Source organism: Perca fluviatilis, chromosome 19, assembly GCF_010015445.1.
Source record: "Perca fluviatilis chromosome 19, GENO_Pfluv_1.0, whole genome shotgun sequence".
NCBI lineage: Eukaryota > Metazoa > Chordata > Actinopteri > Perciformes > Percidae > Perca > Perca fluviatilis.
In genome coordinates, this window is record NC_053130.1 from 23,466,415 (window position 1) to 23,494,230 (window position 27,816).

At 41.4% G+C, this 27,816-nt stretch overlaps 2 protein-coding genes across 2 annotated transcripts; one reads left to right on the plus strand and one right to left on the minus strand.

The window, feature by feature from the left end:
• Positions 1 to 860: 860 nt before the first annotated feature.
• Positions 861 to 16,042, minus strand: nid1a (nidogen 1a). Its single transcript, XM_039784293.1, has 20 exons — positions 15,614 to 16,042; positions 13,462 to 13,767; positions 12,893 to 13,119; positions 12,508 to 12,809; positions 12,249 to 12,389; positions 11,364 to 11,615; positions 10,870 to 11,070; positions 10,472 to 10,705; positions 10,143 to 10,280; positions 8,888 to 9,016; positions 7,824 to 7,967; positions 6,163 to 6,282; positions 5,467 to 5,694; positions 5,052 to 5,224; positions 4,140 to 4,266; positions 3,860 to 4,031; positions 3,142 to 3,299; positions 2,940 to 3,063; positions 2,028 to 2,140; positions 861 to 1,440 (listed from the first exon to the last, which is right to left on the minus strand). Exons 1-20 carry the CDS (start codon positions 15,815 to 15,817, stop codon positions 1,310 to 1,312), a joined length of 3,624 nt encoding a protein of 1,207 aa, XP_039640227.1. The 5' UTR covers positions 15,818 to 16,042; the 3' UTR covers positions 861 to 1,309.
• Positions 16,043 to 21,819: 5,777 nt separating this feature from the next.
• gpr137ba (G protein-coupled receptor 137Ba) lies at positions 21,820 to 27,753 on the plus strand. The gene is made up of 7 exons (XM_039783541.1): positions 21,820 to 22,540; positions 24,502 to 24,551; positions 25,534 to 25,756; positions 26,099 to 26,245; positions 26,551 to 26,679; positions 27,026 to 27,147; positions 27,236 to 27,753. Exons 1-7 carry the CDS (start codon positions 22,160 to 22,162, stop codon positions 27,351 to 27,353), a joined length of 1,170 nt encoding a protein of 389 aa, XP_039639475.1. The 5' UTR covers positions 21,820 to 22,159; the 3' UTR covers positions 27,354 to 27,753.
• Positions 27,754 to 27,816: the final 63 nt, after the last annotated feature.

Below are 27,816 nucleotides of genomic sequence, written 5' to 3' on the forward strand. Positions count from 1 at the left end.
TATATATATATATACACACCACACACAGTATACATGGCTGTTTATAAATCACAGTGTGACAACAACCAGCAGATGAATCAATTATATATTGTAGATGCAACCCTAATAGGAATGTTGTGGTTTCAATAAGTCTACTATATTCCGAGTTAATCAAGAGTCCTTAAATGCACCATTGACGTAGGCGCGTGTCTCCCTTTTTTCTGCAGCTGTGGGGGTGGCATCATTTTGTTTCCTTTGTCAATAAAGCGGAAATGTAATGTCACTGCTACATTGTGTTTAGAAAATATGTCATGTGAGCACAAGTGCCTCTTTTCCAGCACTTTAAAGGTTTCAGTAGCCTATTACTTGTTAAGGAACATGCTAGAGCTGGTCATTAAGTCCAGTGGCCTGCTGGGAAATTAAATCCATCCCTATAACGATTCACTTATTCAAGTGGCTTCAAGAGTCAGTTATTCAAGTACATTTCTATTTAACGAATTAGAAATAAATGACAATGTGGAAAGTATATATTTCATATATGCTTATAGCAAAGGGGCTGAAAAGACTATACTTTTAAAGTGATTCATTATCAATCTAACTAAAACACAACTCCTATAGAAACATTTTAAGAATAGTAGGGTTTAGAGATCATAAATGTGACCTAATAAACATTTTGAAATTCTACATTTTACATATAAATCTGCCCTAGTGCCCTGTCTGCCACATGATAGTATTGCACATGACAAACTATATTTCAACCGCCAGGTTTTCTTTGGCGCCACCTACCGCAACATAAAGTCAAACATTCGTCTGTGATTAACTCTACCTAACACACGGTGTCGCTATTATTACACTAAAGTCACAGACACAGCAGACCGACATGTTAGAAAAATGTTTATTCTTTTGCTGCCCAGCATGTAAACTCCTCCCACCAACTTGAACAGCCACTTGTCCTATTCCACAATAATGCTTCAATGAGATAAACTAATCCGAACATGCCACAGTGTAACAACACTGACATTATATGATGCCATGCGTTGCTCTGATCAATGTCACAGTAAATGATGTATCCCTTGAACTTTATTCTCATTTTATGTGCACTCAGGAAAAGACAAAAATAATAGGGTTTATATTTACAATTCTCAACGGCAGTTGTGATTTTATAAAGGGAAATGTAAAAATGTAGATAAGCATAACACTGAGCAATAAAAGGCTCAGTAAGTTAACCTCTGGTTTTCAGTGGCATTTTCAGTTTAGTAATGCTGAGTGGCTCCTAATTCGCTGTCAAACATCCAAACAGTGTAAACTCTCAGAGCACAGCCGTCTCCTTTCAGTAGCCGCTGTCTCTCTCCACACAGCCCACACCCACTGCGTTGTCAGGACATTTGCAGGAGCGGCCGGTAGGGGTTGCTAAACAGAGGTGAGTACAGCCCCCGTTGTTCACAGCACAGTAGTTTTGTCCTGGCGGAAGGAAAAAACATACAAACTCTTAATGCGGCACATTCCAAGGCATTTGTATAAATCATAAGCCAACATAGCAAGGGACGACAGGAAACTGTCTCTCCACTGTTTATTTAACAGATATATACATACTTAAAAGGAAACACATAGCAAACTCCAGATGTTGGAGGCCCCCCTCCCTTGACTCCACATTCCCTGGCTTTATGCATGCAGCCTTATCTAGCAGAGAGCACGAGGCCTGGTGTTGCACAGTAACATCAGTCATCCCTACACTTAATGATGAATACTAGCTGCAGAATGCCTCCTGTTGCTTTCAGAAAGTCTCCGGTTCTTTAAAGAGGGCACAGAGGTCACAAAATGTGGCCACTATGTCCTGAAGAGGAAAGGGAATGGATAATAAGCCTGACTCCAAGGTAGCAACCAAATGTACAAGGGTCAAGCTATTTTTAGGAATTGTTCTTTAGTGGGACCAGGAGGGTTTTCTCACCAATTGCTCAGTAAATAAAAGAAAATCAATAAAAATGTGACTTCCAGTGCAAACATTTTAAGGGGAATTCAAATGGAATGTATGGCCCTGGTATGTTTACCTGACGGACACTGGGCATAGGCTGTGGCGATCCCATATATCTTGGTTCTTTTCTGAGGCTGGAACTCGTCTAACTCCTTGCCAGCATGGCGGTCCACAGCAATCACGGCATCTCTGTTGTAAAAACAATAAGTACAAGAGTAAAGCAATCCGGGACTATCCCAGCTTGGGGAAATGTTAGCATCCTGCCTTCCTGTGTTTTGTATAAAGCCTGTCAAGAATGAGTAAGGGTTAGGGTAGCTTTCTTAGCCATAACTGACATAGTTTGTGTGCCTCCCCCACCACCACCACCACCTCTCAACCTTCTCCAGCAATGCTACAGCCCTGGCAAGATCAGAGGGAGGCCCTGGGCAGGTCATCCACAGACGCTGAGGCTGAGAAATTGCAAGCAGCTGCCACTTTTTAAGATGCTTCCTCACCCCACATACACACGCACGCACACAAATAGACACGCCAACCCCCGCATTTTTTCAGCGGCTAACATACAGAGTCAGCCGCACAGTCTCCAGAGTGGTCTGGACGAACATCAAGGGCCATGGCTTGAAGTGTGGGGAGCTTTCTGACCTCTGACCTATCCTCTCCTTCCTCTACCTTTGACAGATCTGTGTTCATTGCACAGTGGACCGTGGATAAAGGCTGCAATATATCCCTAATGCTATAGGTTCCAATGCGTACTAATTTAAAACTATCCAAAATGACATCAAGGTACAGTGGCTAAACTGCTACCAGTAAAAACATTTTATTTTTTTAAACCTTTAATAATTATGTAGGCAGTACACATATAAACTTAAAGCATTCCAGGATTTCATTTATTGGAATACTAAAAGTAGTTTATTTTACTTACATCCCATTTGTTGTCATTGGATAAAAAGCTAGACTTCGAAAATGTTAATGATAATAGAAAAAGTCAAACCTCCGCCAGTCAGTGTAGTAGATGTTCTTCCCAAAAGACGTGATTCCAAACGGGTACTGAAGGCCCTCCATAATCTTTCTGCGGTCACCGTGGCCAGGATGTGTGCACTCCATTTTATGTGTGCCTACAGGCGAGAGATTGTTGCTGATCACAAGGCAGACATCATTTCATAGATGAGTCGTCTGTCGGAAATCTACAATACCTGCATCTGCCCAACAAAGCAGAGAGCTCTGAGAGTCGTAAGTCAAGCCGTTTGGCAGGCCGAGATCGTCTTTAACCAGCACCCTTCTGTTGGATCCATCCATGTAAGAGGTCTCGATCTTAGGGGCATCCCGGTTCCAGTCGGCCCAGTATAGATTACTGTTGTAAGGACATGTGTGGAGTCACTATCAAACTCAATGTATTTACTGGTAGATGTAACATGATATTAAAAGTTGTTGCTTATATCCTCGTGAGTACAGAGGACTGACAGTGTTTTTAATAATATTCATATAAACTCTTTATGCTATCCAGATGTATATTAACAAACATTTTAATGAATAGTTTAACATTTGAGGACATAAGCTTATTAATTTTCTTGCAGGGAGTTTGATGAGAATGTCAATATATCGCTCTCATATCTTTCTATTACCGGGGTTATGTGCCCAACGGTTTCTTGGCCAGACACAGTGACTTCCTGGAGTCCTGTTGTCACTGTGAGGTTGCTGGCTGTAGCTTCATATTGACAGATATGAGAGTGTTATTGATCTCCTCATTTAACTTTCAGCAAGAAAGCAAAAAAGTGTATTTCCAAAAATGTTGAACTGTTCCTTAAAATGTGTACTACCCAATCCGAACTGAGAGGGGCTACATTTGTGTTTCAAATTGAGCTATAACAAATGAACTTAGCGTAAAGGTTTAACGTGAAACGATAAACACACCCATTGGGAGGGTCGGTGATAATGGCACGGGGGTTGACGAGATCAGAGTCTATTATAACACGACGCTGAGACCCGTCCAAAGAGGCCACCTCGATGCGATCCTTCATAGAGTCCGTCCAGAACATAGTCCGTCCCAAGTGGTCGATGGCGATACCCTCTGGACTATCCACATCTGTTGAGAGAGATACATGACATAAATCAGTTCCTGTGCTTATGAAAACAGCCTTCTCATACACACCACATGAAAATGAAAGAGTGAAGGATAACGGTGAACATGTACCTGATCTAATGACTGCAATGGGCTCCCCCCCCTGGATGCTGGCCTTGCTGATCGAGGGAGATGTGATTTCAGTCCAGTAGACCATTTTTTCCACACAGTCATAAGCCACTCCGATGATTACCTTCTCCTGCGGAGGGGTCAGCAACCAACAATCTTTGAAGTGCACTTTGTTCAAACATGTGGTCAGAGATAAAAACACGGAGCAGAATATTTTTTAGACATTAACGTCTAGACCTAAATCCAAACAAACAGAGCCACACACTGAGCATTAGCAACTCAGCCATTCTTCAGACCAGCTGCTTTGGAAATCAGCCTAACAAGAAATGCAGATTGCAGATGTCAGACTGATGTTAGTAATTAGTGTGAATGTCACCATGTGCCTCCAATAAAGTGCAGGCATTAAATGCACAAAGCAGATGGGAAAATGGCAGAGCTAGAATGCAAATGTTAGGCAAGGGAGCGGCTTGTGTAGAAGGCCTGGTTTATGTTGTATACACAAATGAGAAATCCAAACATACTGTAGCTTTTATTGGGATTTCTTTTCTCTAGTAGAATCGGAATTATCACGCATATCAAACAATCCTGACTTGACATTGTGTCTAAGACGAACTCAGAGTTTCTATCCTCTTAAACGTGCATCTTCTTTGTCTTTAGATGTGCTTATTGTGCAGCTGTGAAGCTCATGAACAGACATAAAGTCAGTAAAAAATGTTTGCTATGATATGTCATAACACACATTTTAACCAAAGATCTTTTCATAAAACGGAAAAGCCTATTAAAATGTCTCAGAAAAATGTTGGTTATAAGAGAAAATAAAGATAGTAGACATGGTTAAACAATATCGCTATAAAATGAAAATGTGTTGAAATTTTCTCCCCACAAGATTTATTAAGTTTATTCAGAGAAACTTACAGGGAGATGGAGGACCACCTTGGCGTCGCCCTTCTTCATGACATAACCTTCCAGCGGGACGTGCTCTATCCTGCCGCTCTGGGCAAACAGCAGGTGTGTTCCTGGAGGCAGGGGGTGGACATCGGGTCGAGTCGTAGGTCCAACAGGTGGTGGCACAACACCATTGTCGATACCTACCGGAGACAAACAGAAAAAATCAGGGGTCTTGTGGAGGGGGAACCAACCTTCAAATCAGTTTAGCAACAGAAACGTTTTCTTGTCAGCAAACCTCCCCCCCCCTCTTCAAAATGTAGCTTGTAGATTTCTGTTAGTGTTTGTGGCTGCTCGTTGGTCATGCATATTTGGGCTTTATATACACAGTGGAATACACTGTTGTTCCTTGTTGTCAAGCGTTAAACACATGAGATTTACTCACACATTGGTCTGCTGCCAGGCCCGGAGCGAGTCCCGGGGATCTCCTGCCCGTTACGGCCCACGCACCAGCAGTGTCCCGTGCTGCCATGGCACTGCATGGGTTCGTAGGCACCGTTCTCGTCACATGTAGGGATGTACTGTCCAACGGGAGGTCGGGGGCCCCGCGGACCAAACTCCGACGAACCCTGGAGACTGTCTCTGTGGTTCTCACATTGTGTTTTTGTCCTCTCTGAAGAGAAAAATTTGAAAAATAAGCTCTTGAATGAACACAGATGCCCTGCAACAATGAGACAAACATATTCATAAGCTCATTCATATCTCCTTTTGTCTCTTGCTTTAAATTCAGCTACACAAATGCCTCGTTAGACATGACAAATTCCTTTCACTATACAGAAGAAAATGAAAAGCAGGTTCCAGCTGGTACCAATATACTCTGGCGAGGAACTCTTCTTGCCCAAATGGGAGGAATACCCAATGCTGAGAATGAAAATGATGCTTTGTTTTTTTATTATTGAGTCTGCAACTGAATCAAAAAAAACGTACTAATGTCTAATTACTGTAGGAACTCCAACTCATGGCAGATTCCCAAAACAAACTTGCAGCAGCACAGGCTAAATGTTACCAGACTGGTCCACTGACAATGATGTAAGATGTTGGGTTTGCTTGTCAAAAAGTGACGGCATTCCAAAAGACTTACCTTGAGAGCAGTAGAAGCCGTCGCCATAGTAACCTGGCCTGCACTGGCAGGTAAATGATCCCTGGGTGTTATAACACACAGCGTCCTGATGGCACCTGCCTGGCTGGCACTCATCTATGTCTTCAGGCAGAAGAGAAGAGGATGACTTAGGACAGAGAAGAATCAGTCATCAACCGTAGAAGCTAAAATGCATGTCCAATTTGTCACGTCCTTTTATGGTTAGGGATTTCCAGTATGATCTGGGTCAGTCCGTGCCTAACGACATCAAGCAGAGGCATGGAAAGAATGGAAACTATGAATGAGTGCTGCTGAGGACTAGGCAAAAAAAAAAAAAAAGACCTCCATCTGCTTTTCATGTTTCACTGCTCAATCGCTACAGATGTATTATGTATGCAATCTCACCTCCCCCGGTCCTGGGCAGATGGTTTAACAATCATACCCTTAAAGTCAATGGAATGGATTTGAAATCTGGACTACTTGTGTTCTCGATTTTACTTTTTGCCTGTTGACTAGAAATCCTTCACATTACTGCCAACCATTTTTAAAACATGTCATATGATTTTGGATGGAACCATACAATGCAGGCAGCCATTCATTTCAGCACATTCCTGCTCACATTATAAGGTAATTGCAAGGAGGGAGAGTTTTGAAACACTCTCCTAGTAAACTTAACAAAGGACGCTCTGACACTCGAGGTTTGAGGATGAATTCCCAATTACATTCTCATTGCCCGAAGCTACGCAAATCCCAGGGCTTTCACTAATGTTTTTCCTTCCTCTCCGATGCTTCACTGACAACATCGCTCATGATTGCAAAGAGTTTTTGGCAGCAAACTCTCGAATCTCACATTCTTCTTGCAGACACCAACATGTATAAAGCCTGGAGTGTGCCACAGGGAATTATAGATTTTTAACGGTTTATTTATATTCCAGAAATAATTCAATTATTACATTAGCATTATAATGAATTAACTCAAAGATAATTACATCAACCAAATAGCAATGACAACAATAACAAAAACAATATAAATAATCTTTGATAAGGACAGTAACCCAAGTGAACTTGTTAAAAGAGATAGCAATAAAAAAAGAAAAACCTAGTTCAATTACTACAGCTTGAGAAAATGAAAAGATAAATAGTTAAAGTAAATAAAAAAGAATAAGACCGCTCTATTTCATTTCAAGATGTATAAGCGTGCCACGTGAAAATGAAAATACTTTCAACCCACAAAAACAGCAGCAGGCGCTCTGATTGGCCAGCTGTTGTTAGCATCAGTCTGGCCAATCAGAGCTGCTGCTTTGTGGGTTGGATGGCATGTCATTTTTAAGCACACTCACATAGCTTAAATGGCTACAACTATTATTTATAATTATTAATTGACGGGCTAAAATGTGCAAAACCACGGATTGAGTCCAGTAAGTGTAATGTTATAATATTAAATTGTTAAAGCTACTAGGCCTACTAAAATGAATATGTTCTATAATACTATGGGAACTGTATTTTACTATTTGAATTTATTGCTCATTAATGTTGTATATTCTGTAACCTTTGCATGAATCTCATTTGACACAGTAGATATTCTGTAATCTACAAACTAAAGGCAGTTTATTCCAGTTATCATTCTTTAGCATGAGCATATATTTAGTGTCTCTATGCCGTACCTTGGCAGACTCTGCCATCTCCTATGAACCCTGGCAGGCAGGAGCAGATGTAGGACGAGCCCCCTGAATAGCTGCACTGAGCGCGCTCAGGAATGTCACAGTTATGGGTGCCTTCTTCACAGGAATCCACAGGTCGATTAACCTCTGAGGAGAAGAAGAAATACTGTTAATTTATTTCTGTACGGAGCAATTAAGATGTGTTAGATATGTTATAATAACTTGATATGTTAGAGCATCTCAAAAAGACCAGGTGTTACACAACACTTTTAAACAGTTTAACATTTGTTAAATGAAGTTACAATGCTTTTGCAATTTTTTATTTTATTTTTTTTTTATCTTAAAGGAATAGTTTAACAATTCTGAGAGATAGATGACTCTCATATCTGTCCGATAAATAAAAGCGCTTAGCTTAGCATATGGAAACCTAGCTTTCAGTTGTAGTATGGATTTAACAAACAAGACACAATGTGTGAATTAGTGAGATTTAGAGGTGCTGGCAGGCAGATTTTGTTACCTTCCGACGGAACCAGGCTAGCTGTTTTCCCCTATTTCTGCTAAGCTAACCGGCTGCTGGTTGTAGCTTCATATTTGGTAGAGAATGGTATTGATCTTCTCATCTAAGTCACGGCAAGAACACAAATAAGCGTATTTCCAAAAATGTTAAACTATCTCTTTAATATACTGTAGGTTACAGCTGTTGACATACAGTGATGATCAGAAAAGTGAGAAAAGAAATTTGAGGTCAGGCTTATCTTGTACACTTTTCTTTTTAAGACTCTGAACTGTCCTGATGTGGCATAATGGGAGTATTATTTTATCTAGGCCCCATGTAGACTGTAAACCTAATTACACTTTCTGCTAGATAATCTCTGAAATTATAATGACACTGCAACAGTCAGTTCCAAGTTTTATGTGTGTACTTATGTTTAGTAAGAATACATGTTTTTTTTTTATCTTGCTCACCCTGGTCTACTCAATATCTTTATGCATTTTATTACATTTTATGTCTGAACCTGTACATCCCAAATACTAGGGGAGATTTGAAATATGAAATATGCATTTACCAACGCAGGTCTGCCCATCATTGCCGAACTGATACCCATCTTCACATTCACAGCGGAAGGTCCCAGGCTGGTTGTTGCAGATAGCGTGGGAGCCACAGATCCTAGGATTCTCTCCGCACTCATCAATGTCTGATGAAGAGAACAGCCAATTATCATATGCTAATAACTGCCACGTTAGGTCCGTGTTTGAGTTTGAGGCTCTGAAGTCTGGATTTGTCAAATCAGTGTCCTTCATTATCAGATAGAGATCAGAGGAGAGAGCTTGATTAGGTTTCTTAATTACAAGTGTTTCAAGATAGCATCAGTCTGAGACGCTTCCTTCCTCTTTCGGCTGTATGTGCCTCAGAGCTTTTCCTGTCTGGTCCTCATGGTTGTGTAGAGCATGGACTGTGGATTAGGACCACAGTATATATAGGGTTAACCTGGTCTGGGAGTATGGGAGACTTTGTTTACCATGGGGAACTCCCTCTGCTAATTGGTAAAATTGACCAGTTCCCCAGGAAGGAAGGCTTTAGAAAGCCTTAAAGGACAAATCCGGCGGAAAATGAACCTACACACAAGTGTACCGAGTTTGACCGGATTTGTTTTCATGCTAATCGAATGTGACCAGTTTTATCGCAAACCGCTAATTACCTTATAACGCTAGTTTTCGGGGCACGGGTAAAGTAAAAAGAAATCGCTATTTCTATACCACTAACAAGGCTCAAAATAGCACCTTACTGCCACGGTAGCATAATGAGGGTCCCTACATTTAAACCAAAGCATTGAGAACTTTGTAAGTGTACGGACTGTTTATTGTGGCGGGCGCCATCTTGGGAAAACAGTCACGACCAGTCGAACGACGAACGCCGTGCAACCAGTAACCAGTAACATAGCTCAAGCACGGCGTTCGTCGTTATGCTACCGTGGAAATGTGGTGCTATTTTGAGCCTTATTACTGGTATAGAAATAGTGATTTCTTTTTACTTTACCCTTGCCCCAATGACTAGCGTTATAAGGTAATTAGCGGTTTGCGATAAAACCGGACACATTCGATTAACATGAAAACAAATCCCAGAGAACGGTCAAACTTGGTACACGTGTTATTAACCCCTACGTTCATTTTGCACCGGATTTGTCCTTTAATAAATGATGGCTCTTAAGAGATATGGAAAGTGTTTGAATTACTTGAAAGCAGAAAAACATTAGTGCGAGAATCTTTATTGTCACAAACAATTGGAAACAAAAGTCATATTATGTCATATTTCAATCTTACCATAACATGTGCGGCCATCACCGTTGAAGCCAGCAGCACACTGGCAGGTGAACTGAGTCTCCTGTCCAGGTCGGCATATAGCGTTGGTGTCACAGCCGTGTCTTCCAGTGAAACATGGGTTATCCTCTGGCTGCCCTCCTGAGAATTAGGACCATGTTACCACTATAATATCAATTCATGGGAATCCTTGAGAAAAACAAATAACCATTCAACAATAGCCCTAACTTATAGTAAAACTGTCCTTGGTCAGGATGTTATGTGTTGTAATCTAGGAAGGAAGTGAGCGCAGACCAAAAACAGGAAGACAAAAATTATCTCCATGACCTCACCATTGATATCCCCGATCTTGTTGCTCATGGCGAACCGGATGAGATTATTATTGGCGTCGTACAAGACAAAGACCTGGTCCACGCTGAGCATCTGAGTTGGTTTCATGTCTCTCAAAGACTCGCCATGCTGGCAGCTCTGGAAAGTGATGGTCTGACGCCACTGGAACGTCCTGGTGTCAGTGGTGCCGTCGGGCGAGCTCACTACGTATTCCCGAGTTGAGGATGAAGTGATCACTGTAAGGTGAGAAACAAGTTGATGTTTTGTCTTCTTAATGAATAAGTCTTCTTTCTTTTAAATTTTGGGATAAAGAGGTTAGGCCATGTGCAAAAGACAGGAGAAACACACAAGTGACATTTCCATTCAAACAAAGTCAGTCTCTGTTCAAGCTGTATCTTACAGTTGTTGCTGTACTGGTAGATCTCAGAGTAAGGGTCAATCTGCACAGTGGAGCCACGAGGCACCTCAGGGACCCGGCCTTCCAAGGTGGTGCTCACCACCAGGTGGTCGTGCTCATCGATGCCTTTGAACTCCTGCCTGATGGTCAGCTTCTCATTTCCTGGCAGAAAGGTCACCTCAGCCTGCCGTGTGAACTCCCCCCCTACAGAGGACAGAGAAGGGGAGGTTAACTTTAAGACCCTGGCCCTGGATGAACTTTGGCTCCCCGCCTTCTTCTCAGCTGAAGTAATGCGAGGGGAATTAAGCTGGACAGAGTGAGTAAAACTGCAGCTGTATGGCAAACTGCTTGTAACCACATTGACATTTTGTTTACAGAGAGTTACACTTCCTGAATGTCATTTTCTATCCAAGTGAAGCATGAGAAAATCCCATGAAAAGCTTCTATGTGTCACATTATCAGATATTGTTAGTGCGTTACAGAAATATTTCCCTCACCAATAATACTGAAGCCATTCTTGAAGCCAGGCTGCTCCAGAGCAAACGCCCACCCAATCACACCACCAAGGGCCGACAGGGGCTGCAGTGAGGGTCCAAGGGTGTAAGGTATGTCACTGATGGCCACATAGGAACGGCCATCATTAACCACAACGTACGAGTGGAGATCGTTACTGGTGAACTCCACTGGAGAAGGAGAGTTGCCCACATACACTTTTCCATACACTTTACCATTCATCCTCTGTGGCTTTCCTGCAAAACAAACCAAAACCATTAAAGTTGGTCATAGAGAAGAGCAACCAGCAACACCAGAGCTGAACCCGTAGATTTGCGTGCTGCAATATGCTCAAATGATTTCAGGAGCAGTGTAATAGACAATTATGGAACATTTCTGAACACAAGAAGTTCCTGTCCTCAGCTATCCTATGCCACAAAAAAGCCACAAAAAAATCTTTAAAAAAAAAAAGAAAACACTGTGGCACTCCTGTATTAATTTTAGCTATGTTACTTAGCCACGCTAGCTAATTTTGGAAAAACATTGTAGCATGTTTCTCAAATAATTTCAGGAGTAATGTAATAGACAATTATGGAACATTTCTGAACACAAGAAGTTCATGTTAAAAACATTGCAGCATTACTAGGCTTGGAGACTAATGCAGCATAATGATGGCATAATGGTATGTCTCTGTCTTTTATGTTTGCTGCTCAAAATCCATAACGTGAGCTCTAGTCTCACAGAATGTGACATGAAACACATATTTTATGCATTTTAACCAGACTCAACCCTCTCCATTTCACTGGAGCAGTCAAAAATGACAACACTCCACAGTTTCAATCTTGTTTCAACATAAAACGTGACTACTTAAAGCAGAAGCATAGCATTACCCTCCGCCACACACTGTATCCCATTGCCATAGAAGCCAGGTCTGCAGTTGCAGCAGTATCCACTGGAGTAGTCCCTGCAATCAGCAAACTGGGAGCACTTATTTCTATTGCTGGCACATGTCCCCAGATTGTATGAGAACACTGAAAACATGGAAAAGCATGATAAGAATATGTCAGGAACAGCCTATTGATTGAATAACTAATCTTCAATGATAAAAAGAGATTTTAAGATTTTATGTCAAATATGGTGTGGACTCACCATCTACATTTATATCGGGGTCATCCACCACCAAGACTTCTGGGTTGTCAGGCTGATGCGGCTGGTACTGAATTGGGTGGACTTCGATCTGCTCCCCTTCTGACTCGTAAGGGTACTGCACTTGCTGTCCCTCAGCATACACAGGCCTCCTTGCATTAGGGGCTTCCTCATAGTACTCATGGGGCCCCTGTGGTGTGGCTTCTGTGGGCAGGTCAGTGACCTCACCTGGAGCCACGTTGGTAAAATAGGGAGAAGTTCCAATCTCGTACACCCATATACCCCGCAGGCCAGAGTTGGTCTCTCTATCAGGACAAAAGAGACTTGAAACACTATCCAAGCAGCAAAACTGTTCATGAAATGTTGTTCCTGCCATTGGTTGACTTACTCTGTTAAAGCCCTGACGGATGCCTTGTCATCAGTGGTGGTGCGGTAGTATGGCCCCTGACTGGAAAACAGGAAACCCCGCACCGAACCTTTACTGAAGCCAGCATGCATGACCACATTACTGCCTTGTACAGGCGTAGAGGAAAACTGCATCCCATCCCTTGGGTACAGGAGAATGGCGTACGATGCAGTCTCCAGGGATGCAATAACCAGCTGGAAGGTGTTTCTCTGTGTAATACAACATTAGAGAGAATGTAAATGACAATTTAAGCCTAGGATAACTTGAATAAGATAAAAGAATAAGACAGACTTTATTAATTCCACACTGGGGAAATTCCTGTGCTACAACAGTTCAAAAGAAAATAAATTACACACATCAGAATAACACAAATACACATTAAGTAGACATACGAGAAAAACTATTTATAAAGTATAAGAAATAGAAAAAATAGAATTAGTTATAATGATAATAGTAATAAAACAAACATATTTACACAATAAACACCCTTATATAAACAGACAGTATATAAACACATATAAAGATGAACAGAATAACCATGTGATGCTCACCTTCTTTTCAATGCCATCTCCTCTGCTTTGAGGTTCACCATGGGTGGCGACATTAACCCAGGTGATCACCACAGCATGGGTGGGACTGACTTCGTCGTCCTCAGGGAAGGCCCTGTTGATGTAATGGGCTGCCTGAGTTAGAACATCAGGACTGGAGTCTTGACGGAAGAAAACCTTCCCCACACCATCACTTGTGTCCAGGTCTCCTAGCAGAGTTGCAACAATGCCGAATTTTGGGGGCATATTGCCAAGATATGTCGACTCGCTCGTTGGCTGTGCTGTGGCAACAAAACCATTGGTGTTGATCTGAAATGAAAATCTCAGGTTGGTAATGGGGATAACAAGTAATGAGATGATTGCAACACCTTATGACCGTCCTGAGAGTAACTAGGATAACAACACATGAAGAACTGATATCACAGCGGAGGCAAACCCAGTCCAGTCTGACCCACACACTCATTAGACTAACGAACCGAGTCAGCTGCCATGTCCTACAAAAACGCTAATGAACAAACAAGATGCCATTTAACACAGAGTTTACACACTTTAACGTGAACACATGCATGGGCTTGTAAAAAAGAAAAAGCTGGCTTCATGTCAAAAACACACGCTCGCACACGCGCGCGCGCACGCACGCACGCACACACACACACACACACACACACACACACACACACACACACACACACACACAATCTGCACATAGGGCTCCTTCACTTCCTGACCAGGGGAAAACAAGAGCATTATTCCTGGCCCGGGCCACGCTGTTTCCTGTCCTTGCCCCGGACAGCAGCCCCAGAGAGCCTACAGATTGTAAACTAGTCTTCATTACAGAAACTTCCTGCCAAAATGGAAGATAGAGCTCGGAAACTGATCAGTGAGTCTGATCTCGCAGAGAGAGAGATCTTTAAGGTTAGTGGCTATACCCGAACATATCGTAAAATATGAATCTATACTAATGTCTGGTGTGAAAGGCATTAGTGATTCCCTACAGGGTACAGACAGTTCAGGATAGTCTCATAAATGAAAAACAAAAATATTTAGGCCATCATGACCGCAGTAGAGAAATATGTTTGTGGTACTGTAAGTGATCTAGTAGTAGTTAGCAGTGGGGAACCCCCCCAGACTGATTGTTATAATAAGGAATTAAACATGTGTTCTCAACCTCAGGCTGTGTTAACTTCAACTTTTTGCCTCTGCACATCTCCTCTAATAGACCTGCTGCTTGGGTGAGATTGTGCATGAAACGGTTCCATAAGCGATACATTAAACTCCACTGATCAAAGATGAAGTTGTTATCAAAACAGAAATAAGGTTTACTGCTTGAAGTAGGCTATATATCACCATCATTACTGAAAACAAATGTTGAGTTCCTGCCTTTCAAAGGAAATACCCTCTGGACATAATTACTCTCTGATAGCATATTATCCTCAGGCAGCACAATTAAAACAGAGATGCAGCACTTTTCTTTGAAAAGGAGAATCACAGGGAATAATGGGCTGTTTGTCTGTCCAATACAATGGTGCAGCTTTCAGCTAAATGTTGCTATTCGATATTGGCTTTTTTTCAAGTAATTTCAAAGCTCCACGTGGTTACTGCAAACTGCAAATAAACACAATGAAGTCTTTAAGAATTAATTAGGTTACAGACTAACCTCCAAAGTCACTATTTTGCACAGTTTACGTAGGCTACTGTATGTTATTTAGATATTGCAGGATGGAAACATTTTAAACATTCTATATTTGGTTCATATAAGCATCTCTTATTGGACATAGACTTATCAGTAGATGCTTGGATTGGATTGCAAAACAGTACTCTGGCGGTCCTTGTGTCAACGGTAAAATGATAACCTCAGGGGAAGCTGTAAGAATGCGTGGACACATGCATTCCACAAGATATAGCAACCTCTATGATAAGTATTATTATATAATAATTATTATTATAATATTTACAAATACTCCAGAGCAAACCCTGCCCCAGATATATATTAAGAAACTTCCAGGTATTGTTAAAGGTTGCTACTACGGACCCCTTTTCACGTACAACTGTTTATTTGGTATGCGCAATTACGCAAGATGGTCCACCCTGACCAATAAATCCCACGCGTTTGTGAAATGACCATAATAGGGTACCAAGTTATGGTTTAACTTACAAAAATGCTGTCGAAAGTCCCATCATAAAACAAAACGGGCTTGTCCAGTTCAACTCGGTGCGTCTGGTCATTCCCTGCTTCCAGTAACTGGTCCCTTACGCTTGGACCGTAATGAAAAAGCTCTCCCCGCGTTATGCTCTGCACCGACGCCACAAATCCAAGAAAACTCGCACAGAGGAGCCATCCTTGCTCCTGCCAACCCATTTTTTCGTGTTTCAGGAGCAGTTGTTCAGTCCTGTGATTTTTCCAAGCCAGGTTAGTGGAGAGTGACGCACAGAGTCCACTAAAGAAAGTTCAGTCAGAGTTTGGGGAAACATGGGGCGGAGTTGAGAGTCGCGCTGAGAACTGCTTTCATAAAAGCACCAACACTGGAGAGAGAAATGAGAGGCAGGTAGCCTATACTTTTCCTTTCATGCTGTTACTTCAACAGAGTCATGTGGTAATGACTGTAAGCTGGCATGCTCTGGGTCAGTTTACCGGACATCTGCTGTGATGGCGTTTTGCCTACTTTGAAAAGACAAAACATTGCAGTTATAACAAGGGTTGGTTGAGGACAGATGTAGCCACTGAGGTAAGTTTCACAATCACATCCCTTGATTTAAACCCTGACTTGCAACTCATTGTTCCAGTATTGCCAATACAGTAGAAAGCAGCTATCACTGTTTAGGTGATAAGGTACTATAACACAGGGGCCACTGTGTGGGAGGTCCAAGTACATGTCTCCAGAGGGACAACACTGGACTGTATTAGCAGATTTGGATACAGGCCAAGGGGCCATCAGAGCATAGACATCAGAGCATGGACCAGTTACCAGCAACAGAGCCCCATGGCCGGTTTGATTGAAACATTATGTAAAGGACAATATCACAGAGCACTGTACCATACACTAATCATTTGAGGCATCCCGCTGTGGCTATCAGACTCGACTCCAGCTGGGATAATGAGGGGCATGCTGGTAATATGGTTCAACTTGGAGCTGTTTCTGCCCTGCTAACGGATGGGCAGTCATCCATCCAACACTTTGGTCCACTTATCCGAGCAACTGTTGGCCACATTGTCATGACATTTTAATATGGGTATTCATGGTCCCCAGGATCCGTAATTAATTTGTGTGACCTCTGACCTTTTGTTTGGCGCAAACATTAGCCAAAATGTTTTTATTTTGCCAACACTTTGGTCCATACCAATGTACTTTGAAAATTATAATAAGATACCTAATGACCTCTAAATGAATGACGATATTTCCACTAGATTTGGTATAGACAATCATGACCTACAGATGAATATATATTATTATTATGATGACATAATGTATTTGGTGACCCCCTTTACCCTTTCCCATGTTCACCACCAGGCCAAGATTTCATTGCACAAGAGCTATCAAAACTGCTTTCAGTTTTGTATCATTGATCCTTCCTTGCCTGGTAAATAACAGTACTCCTCAGGAAGAGTAAACTGACCTGCATGTGTGAAATTGGCAGAGTGCCAACTGTAAATGTGTTAGAATGAAAAATATGTGTATTTTGTTGCACAAAATTATGTTTATTTTTTCAGATTTTCCTGTAATCTTTTTCTTTTGAAGTATTTTCACCGTCTCCGGCCTCTAAAAACTTCAAGTGAATTTTAATCCAAGATGAAAAATGTAAATTAATCTGGTCAAATCTCACGCCCAAACTAAGGCCATAACTTGTGATAAAGGGTCCCAAGTAGACACTGATTTGTTTTAAGGAATGACAAGGCAAATAAGTTGGAAACCATAGAGGATGAGCTTTTTGTGAACACTTTTGTGGAGCTACCCTCTAGCACCACCTTCAGGCCAAAATATATGATGGCTATTATATTATTTTATATTGCTGTGAAATTTACAGGGAGATACATTCTTGTGATTCTAATGATTCAATTGCCTTTTCTTTAGCATCACCCTCAGGGGAAACCTTCCATTTTTAGCCTCTCTTGTAGGGCTTTAAGATGAGTTTTTCTGCAACAGCAGTATGAACAACAACATATTGTGGGGCTTTATCTTGCTCTTGTATGTTCTGGTGAAACACAGAACCTAAACAGCCATAATATCTTTTTCATTTTATTATGTTTCTGCTTTAAACATACTGGAATTGTCTGGATTGTTGGATTGTATCTCAGTTAAACCTACCATTTTTTCAATCTGCTGTTAGCTGCTAATGTTCTTAAATGGTTTCATGTCAAGACTCCAAAATATAGAGACAATATGCCACAAATAAAATGTCATATTTTGTCTCAGTCACCATGTGAATAGATAATTTTTCATCGCAGATTTTGAACCATACTAGTAGTAAATAGTGAATAGCATTATGCATTATGTTTGTACTAAGACTGGTTGCTTAGAGTTTTACATATCGGTCTACATTTCATCAGATCAGATAGGATACTTTTTCTCATATGCCACAAAGGCTGAACTCAGAAGTCATCTTAAGACATTCATATATAAACCAGTTCATTTTTGAAAAGATCATTTTAAAGGGATACTTCACCGATTTAGCATTCAGCTTTGTATCAGTAGAAACCCGATAGTATTTCTGAATGACCGTGCCTCCCTCCCTCATGTCCCCCTGAGACGAGAGATTTCTGCATTTGGGGCCTGGAAAAAATCTTCCGATGACGTAAAATGACGATTTTTGAGTCATTGGAAGATTTTTGGGCCAGAGGCAAAGGACTACAGCCAGTAGTAGGATCTACTTCCGTATGTTTTCAACACGCCCACAGGGGGTTGGACTGCCGAGTCTGGCCGAGGTATTCGATGAAAACGACTGTCAGCCATCTTGAATGTTCGCAAACAGGCTTTTCGGTTTTCAGCAGAAAACATTTACAACAATTATCTGCATTCAAACTACCGGACGTGTGTACCAACCGGGATACATCGGTACAGATCGGAGAATATGGAGGAAACGTTATTACAGACGCAATACCGGCACACTACGCTGAGCTTCGCACCGGAGACCAGCGGTTTCGCTCAATGCCGCGGGCGGCTAGGGGACATCCTCATCGGCTAGGTGGAAAGCTAACGCTAGCTGTCCACCTGTCCCAGCCTTCCTGCTTGCAAGTGTTCGCTCATTAAACAACAAGCTGGACTACATCCTCCTTCAACGAAACTCCTGCTGTGTTTTTGTTGTTGTGGAAACATGCCTGAACAACAGTGTACCGGAACCGGGACTATCCAGCTACCAAGCTGCTCTCGCCGCCCGTGGAGGTGGGCTGTGTTAAACGGACTGGTGTAGAAAATAAAATCCAACTAGCTACTGCTAACTGCTGGTGGAGCTTGTGACTGTTAAATGCCGACCATTCGACATTCCACCGCTAATTCACGGCTGTGTTTATACTCTGTGTTTAGCTACACCAATGCTAGTATGCGTTAGCTGAACTTTACGGATCCTGCTTGCAAGTGTCCGGCTCATTTAGACCACAAACTGGACTACATCCAACTTCAACGACACTCCAAAGCGTGAGTTCAGAGACTGCCGTGTTTTTGTTGTTGTTGTGGAAACCTGCCTGAATAGTGTACCGGACTGTCCAGCTACCAGGCCTGCAGCCCCCCCCAAAAAAAAAACTTTCTCCCCCAAAAAAAAAAAGGGGGTTTTTTTAACAACAAAAAGGGAAAAAAAAAAGGTTTTTTTTTTATAAATAAAAAACCCCCCAGGTGGTGTTTTTTTTTTTAAAAAAAAAACCCACAAAATAAAAAACAAACAAAACCCCCCCTCTCCCCCCCCCCCCCCCCCCCCCCCCCCCCCCAAACCAAAAAACAAAAAAAAACCAAAAAAAAAAAAAAAAAAAAAAAAAAAAAAAAAAAAAATTATTTTTTTTTTTTTTTTTTTTTTTTTTTTATATATATTTATTAAATAAAAAAAAAAAAAAACAAACACAAAAAAAAAAACAAAAAAAAAATAAAAAAAAAAAAAAAAAAAAAAAAAAAAAAAAACCCCCAACCAACCCCCCCCCCCCAACCGGCCAACAAAAAAAAAAAAAAAAAAAAAAAAAAAAAAAAAAAAAAAAAAAAAAAAAAAAAAAAAAAAAAAAAAAAAAAAAAAAAAAAAAAAAAAAACCCAAAAACAATTAATTTAAAACAACAAAAAACAACAAAACCCTTTTTCACATTTCTACTACATAAGTGACCCAATTTAAAGATATATTCAGCTTTCCAGCGGTGAAATATTCCTTTAAGATGTAACATGCAGCAACATTTTCTTTGATACCATAGTATTTTGGAAAGAGACCATTCATAAGTGAATTAAACATTGCATATTTGTTTCGTTGTATTTCTTACTTTTTGATTGTCTTTGATTTTAGTACCCTGTGTTACATTATTTCTCCCGCTTTCTCCCTCTCAGCCTTTCCATCTTTACACAGTTAAAAGGTGCCACCTTCTGGTCATTTTTTTTTAATCAAGTTTGCATTTGTGGTTTCTGAATATATTCTCCATGGAATTCAAACGTTTTCAGAGATTATTATACATTGATATACTGTACATACTTCACATAACTTAACACATAACTACAAAATAACTACACTTGTCTTCATATTTACTATCTAACACTGCCAATATTCACTGCACAGATTGGGCCCTTGTTGGACTCTCAGTGGTTGATGTGTGATACATACCTAGCGGTGACTTGTTAGTGTTTGAGTGAGTCTGTTCTCTCGGAGCGTGTTTCCTGGAGACCAGCAGTGGACTGGGATCTGATATGCCTGTGGCAGATAATCAGACTGAAGTGCCATTTCGTCACCACTGTATTATTTTTCTTCTTCTTTTTTTTATTAACGGACAAAACTGGAGGCGTGAGCGATTTAAAGGGCTGGAGCCAGACTGAGGGAACTCTGGGGACAAATAAGGCATTAAATAGTTAGCATTCGTTATTAATTAATTAATAAATAGCATTTTTTACGACATGTTTTGCTTCCATATCTAAAAGGCTTTCAGCTAGTTCTCTGTCATTATTATATACAGAATTATAGTGTAAAAATGTCATAATGTGGCAAGTCATAATCATTCAAAGAGGGAAGTACTGTAGCTAACAGCATCCTGTTTGTGTGGTGCCTGGGTGGTAGTGGCCCTGTGTGCCAAAAGATGAATGTATTACAGCAGTCAAAAGGTGAGCTAGAGTGACCTCCATCCTTGGCCTTCCTCATGTTCACATGCCCCAGTCCTGTGAGACAAAAACCCAGACCACTACTAACCACAACAAACCTCACTGAGGTTTGTGTGCAGTGCAGATTAAATACATTTATCCTCGGATCATAAACCAAATTCTGCTTCTCTGACCAGCCTTGAAATACTCTTGTTGTAATTAAAGGGGAACTCTAGGGACTGTGATTGTACACATACAGATCAGATTATTCATCATGAGAGCTACTCACCCTTTGAAAACAGATGTATGATGTCTTCCTTTGTTCTAGCAGAACTTTCTAAAGTCCAAGAAAACAGCCATGGTGTTTCCCAGGCAGAGAGGGTCTAATCAAAAATGCTACTGATTTGAATTTGTAGGATATTTTTTTGGAGCTTGACTCATGGTCGGGACAAAAAGTCAGAATATGTTGACCCTTGCTGCATTGACCGTTATGTGACCATTTAACATCATGTCAAGGCTGGATTACTCCTTTAAACATTTCGTGATCTTTCACCATGACTTATAATTCAACATAAATTGAAACTATTGTATTAGTGGCCTACAAATTGTATTTATTTATTTTTGATATAGCCATAACTCTAATATGTAATGTTTAAATCTTCCTTCCTTCACAGCAGTTTACCGCTACACTGCATGGTATCTTTTAAGGTGGTTTTACAGTGATATTTATCCTGTGCCCCCTTTTGTAATGTAAAAATGAGTTTACCAATTAAATGTATTCACTGTATTTACTGTAGGCCTACATGTAGTAGTGCATGTGTTGTATGTTTTTTAAATACTCTCCAGTGTTGAATGATAATGAGGATTTTGTATGTGATACATTTTTCATGCACCTTATTAATAAAATGAAAGTCAATAGGCTACATCTAACAGCTCTGGGATGCTCTCTTGGGATCAGCAGAGCGGTGGGAAGCCCCATCACAGGGTTAAAGGTACAGTAGTGTGCGTCAGCTGATGCGTATAGCGTCACGCAATGAGCGCGAGGGGTTTGGAGGGGGGGGGGAGGCCGGTCCCTGCACGGAGCTCCTAGCTGCAGCCCTGAGCAGCTTCCTGGCCGCCGCTACTCCTGACGAACGGCTCGTTCTCATCACTGATCATGTGCCTCGCTCTCTGGCTGTCTCTGGCTGCGCAGCAGGAAGTTGGCGTTGTTTTCTCCACCTTGCTTTTCTTTTCTCCCTCCTCTTGACAGTCCCATTCACAGCATTATTTCCGTGTTATCTTCCTTTTTGTTGCTGTTGTTGTTGCTGCTGCGGCTCTTACCTCCACTCTGCGGGACGCGAGAGCCGAGACGCTGGCGCTGTAAAAGCCCGGCAGAAGCCCCTTCCGCTCCGCTCCGCTCCGCTCCGCTCCGCTCCGCTCCCTCCTCCCCCGGCCTGGGGAGAGCAGGTTCATGGAGGCCTTGGTGGAGGAGAAGGAGCCACCGCCGATGGATAAATCTATGCCCCTGCCTACCTTGAGCCCGGCCCTGCCCCCCTACGTCACCTTGGGCCTGACGGTGGTCTACACCGTCTTCTACTCCCTCCTCTTCATCTTCATCTACGTCCAGCTCTGGCTGGTCCTGCGGTACCGACACAAGCGCTTCAGCTACCAGACTGTGTTCCTGTCCCTGTGCCTGCTGTGGTCGGCCCTGCGCACCGTGCTCTTTTCCTTCTACTTCAAGAACTTTGTCACAGCCAACACTCTGGGGCCCTTTCCCTTCTGGCTGCTCTACTGCTTTCCTGTCTGCCTCCAGTTCTTCACTCTCAGTCTCATGAACCTTTACTTTGCACAGGTGAGTTGGCTTATAGGTGAATATAGTTCATGTAGTGGCAGCAGTGTGTCATCTCATCTGCACTCGTTTCTCTCTAATGTAGGCTACTGTATATTTGTTACTGAGTCATGGAGAGATCTGATTTAAGCCCCCCCCCCCCCTCCACTTAAACTTAACTTAAAATGTGTTTGACTTATTGTTGATTCATCTCGATGTGTGACCTCAACGTTCAGAATGATGTAGGCCTATGTGCAGTCTGACCTTAATCCTGACTTCAGACGTGTAGTAGCCTATAGCGGGAGTTTGTGACATCCAGTGGTGTAGTCTACGTGACACGCAGTATACTCACTAAAGAAAGATCCAGGATTTCCATATACCCACTTAAAAATGCGCAATGGCACGCAACAACATACTTTCCATTATATTTTTGACATATTTGGAATTGTCATCTGTTTTTTCTTTCTTTGGATAGGCTAAATAAAGGTATTTCAGCCGTGAATTGGTGCATAAAAGTGTATCAAAATGCAGGAAATGAAGTGTTTGACGCTTAACATTTTCCTGGGGGAGCCCCCCCACCTAAACATATACAGTACAGTATACCCACTACAATACATTAGACTACACCACTGGTGACATCACAATCAGTTTTTAAGCCAATTGTGGTCCAATATGTGTGGAAACTTGAAACCTCCAGTGCACATACACTGACAGTGGAGAGTAGGAAGCCTTTTGCATCCAACAATTACACTTTTGAAAGAAGAAATGCACATTCATTTTCGAAATTTTTTTTAAATGAGGCCAAAAAAGTACAAGGTAATTTTTTTATTATTAGACATATATTATTCCAGAGTATTTTTATATGTCATAAAACATGTATGGAGGGAATCTTTAAGCTTACACTGCCTGCATGTGAACTAAGTGCCTTAAACAAAAATATAAAATGGCTCAATAACATGAAATTAAACAGTGTACAATCATTTAGAGATAGAGAAATCAAAAACCATTCAACTTTATGGCATATGGGTGAAATTTACATCACAACAGTATTAAGAATATCTTATAACTAATGATTATATTTCCACTATTGATTCATTCATCAATTGTTTTTCAATTAATTACTGAAGAAATGGTGTAAAAAGTCCATCACAAACTCCCTGATCTCAATGTGGTGTTCTCCAACAGTCCATGATCTCAATGTGAATATTTCTTTTCTTTTTTTTTAAATGTGAATATTTCAATGTGAATATGATCTCAATGTGAATAACACCAATACATAATCTAGATATGTATTCACTTATATAATGATCAGTGATGTTCAGAGCAATGACACTGGATTGCCATTCATTTGCCAAAAATTTCATTTAGTGACTTTTTAATTACAACTTGCTTTAAATCTGAATGGTGAATTTGAAGAATTTATCAAATCAGTAATATATGATAACCTCGATATCAACACTAAATTATCGCCCAGGCCTACCCGCTGCAGTGAATACATTTGATTCAACACTCTAATAGTCACTAATATTAACAGCATCGGATAGCAAGGACCCTATAGGGCTGTCCACTAAATATTACCCGTTGCTACAGGTGTAATACACTCTCATTCAGATCAGCTACAAAGTGCAATGCAATGAATAATTCCTTCATACTGTATGCTTATTTCAAACCAAATATCCAACAACAGCTTCTCTGGCCTCTACCTCAAGCTTATTTTTAGCAGAATTCTCTTGTGCCGATTTGAGTCACAGTTGCGAGTTGAGAGTGTCAACGGCACCAAGCATCCCAGTACATGCAGCCCTGTGCTGTGTGACCGTTGTGTATCCAGAGTTCAAAACTCTGCTGTTTGCAACTGTGAGGTTCCTGTTTCAGAAGAATGTGTCTTTTTTTCTTTTCTTCAAATAGCGAGAATACAGAAGTGAAAACGGGCTGCTAAAAACAGTGCGACGCATTTGCATGATGCAGCAACTGATTTCTTTTCACAGGTTGTTTTCAAGGCAAAGTCGAAATATGCACCAGAGCTTTTGAAATACAGGTACATGCATTTACTAGATTTACCTTGCCATTAAATGAGTTTTATTTTATACATACATACACACACACACACACACACACACACACACACACACACACACACACACACACACACACACACACACACACACCTAAAGGATTATTAGGAACACCATACTAATACCGTGTTTGACCCTATCCTATCAATATGGGCCAACATTTCTAAAGAATGCTTCCAGCATCTTGTTGAATCAATGACACAAAGAATTAAGGCAGTTCTGAAGGCGAAAGGGATCCCCCACACCACTACACCCCCATCACCACCACCACCCCCAGCCTGCCCAGTGGTAACAAGGCATGACGGATCCACGTCCTCATTCTGTTTACGTCAAATTCTCACTCTACCATGGGGGTCTTCTGCTGGTCTAGCCCATCCGCCTCAAGGTTGTGGGTGTTGTGGCTTCACAAATGCTTTGCTGCATACCTCGGTTGTAACGAGTGGTTATTTGAGTCAAAGTCGATCTATCAGCTTGAATCACTCGGACGATTCTCCTCTGACCTCTAGCATCAACAAGGCATTTTCGCCCCCAGGACTGCAGCATACTGGATGTTTTTGCATTTTCCAACCATTCTTTGTAAACCCTAGAAATGGTTGTGCGTGATAATCCCAGTAACTGAGCAGATTGTGAAATACTTAAACCAGCCCATCTGGCACCAACCACCATGCCACGCTCAAAGTTGCTTAGATCACCTTTCTTTCCCATTCTGACATTCAGTTTGGAGTTCAGGAGATTGTCTAGACCTGGACCACACCCCTAAATGCCTTGAAGCAGCTGCCATGTGATTGGTTGATTAGATAAATACATTAACGTGAAATTGAACAGGTGTTCCTAATAATCCTTTGAGTGTATGTATGTATGTATGTATACATACACAGTATATAATCCATGTACTATCTTGGCTTTATCCTTTTTGGGGTGAATAATATGTTTCCTGACCCACAGGCTTCCGCTGTACCTGTTCTTCCTGTTCATCAGCCTGGTGTTTTTGGTAGTGAATTTAGTGTGTGCCCTGCTGGTGAGGATGTCCTCTGCAGAAGCCCACACCATCGTGCTCGTGAGGGTCACCATCAACGACACACTTTTTGTCCTGTGTGCCATCTCGCTCTCCTTGTGTCTTTACAAACTGGCTAAGATGTCACTGGCCAACATTTACCTGGAATCCAAAGTAAGAAAAATACTTCCCTGTCCTGTGTGGCTCTGAAAGGGGCGTTTTGGGGGAGAGGAAGGGGGGGGGGGGAGAAAGTAGTAATTAAAACATAATTTATGCTTTGCACGTTTCGATTGTTTCCTAGCAACACAATGTTGTTCTTGTGCACGACTGGTTATATTTACACAACCCAACAAAAATGATAGCTTGTGCCTGAAATTCAAAATGTATTACAGCTATTCTTACCTTCGGTTTCCATGTGGTTTTTCTACGATTTCCTACATGTTGCAATCAGATTTCGATTCACTTCCTTCTGAGATGATAATGTAATTTCTCAACGCAACTCTTCAAACTGTCCAGGGGACGTCAGTGTGCCAGGTGACCGTTATAGGAGCCATCGTCATCCTCCTGTACTCTTCCAGGGCCTGCTACAATCTGGTCGTCCTGGGACTCTCAAACAAGAGCATTACCTCCTTTGACTACGACTGGTACAACGTTTCAGACCAGGTGAACCACCTGAGGTCATAATAATGATAATTCCATAAGATTTGAGTTCATATGAAAATAATGGGCTTTTTCTTAGAGCTTTAGTTGACTGTTCAGACCAGTTGATCATGTGTAATGATGCGTACCAAATGTATGCGAGTTATGACTGTTAAGGGAGAAAGCTATTTGGTTTTTTGAAAATGTTTGCCTCCCTGGTGGCTGATTTTCCTCTTGTGATGATTGTGATTAGGAAATACAGTTCCCTCTACCTCTGGGTGATAGAGTAGGCCGTTTCAAAAGTGAATGTGTTACGTTTTGTTTTTCAGGCAGATTTACAGTCGACACTGGGCGACACGGGCTACATCGTCTTCGGAGTCATCTTGTTTGTGTGGGAGCTGCTCCCCACTTCTCTCGTAGTTTTCTTCTTCAGAGTTCGGCAGCCCGACCTAGACAGGGTGAGTCAAGCAAGCCTACCCTCAGCCAGTGGTTTCCAACCTGGGGGTCAGGGATCCTCCCCGGGGTCACAAGATGATTTATTAACTTATACTGTAGTTCAGCTCCACAAAATGTCCGTTTCTGTTTTTGTCTTGTAAAATACTGGACAGTTTTGTCGGTTCACGCCTCTAAAATGTAGTCAAGTTAAAAAAGAAAAGTTAGTTGTGGTCATGAGGCACACAGGTTGGGAACTGTCCTGAGCCATAAGCAAATTATGTGAAATACAGTCTGAAGGTTTTATAATGTAAGACTATGATAGCTTATGTTTTTTTTATGTTTTATTTTTGTGTGTGGCTTGTCTTGCAGAGTGGCTCTGGGCTTCCTGGTCACGTCTTCTCCTCCAGGGCTTATTTCTTCGACAACCCACGGCGGTATGACAGTGACGATGACCTGGCGTGGAGCGTCATGCCTCAGAACATCCAAGCCAGGTAAAAACGCCACGAAGTACGAATGTGGCAAAAGGAAGAGAGGTCAAATGGCGTTGTTTAAGGGATGTTTGTTTATTTGATTCTCCAGTCTGGCTGCTGACAGTTACGAGTGGGGGAGCCAAAGCAGCAGCGGCATCGGCGCCTACATCGGAGGGGATGACAGTTCCACCCTCCCACCTCCTCCTGAGGAGCTCAGCCATTACTGACTGGAGTTCACAGCGACTCCTGCTGACCTGTGGCTTTGATCCTTTTATTTGTATATTTTTGCACAGTTTCTCTTAGTGACAGAGGAACATGGGCCTGAAAGTCGCCCTCCACTCGATACATTCAGTCTTCTATTTTGTCTAGAGAAGAAGAACTAACTTTTCTGCCAGTATATGAATGTCCACTGATTGGACATTCATTTTGCACACTCCTTGTACAAAGTAACCTCGGACTGCTTTTAAACAATTTCACTGTATAGTTTATATTAAATACCGCTTAATATATTTCCTGACTTTTGTAATATGTACTCTATTACTATTTTATGTAATGTCTTTCATACAGATTTGTTTATTTAGAGGATAATCATTTAATTCATATTAAAACAGTTTAAATGCTGGGAAAGATGCAGTTCATTTTACTACGCAAATACTTTATTGCTAAATTGACAGTCGGTTGCTCATGTTT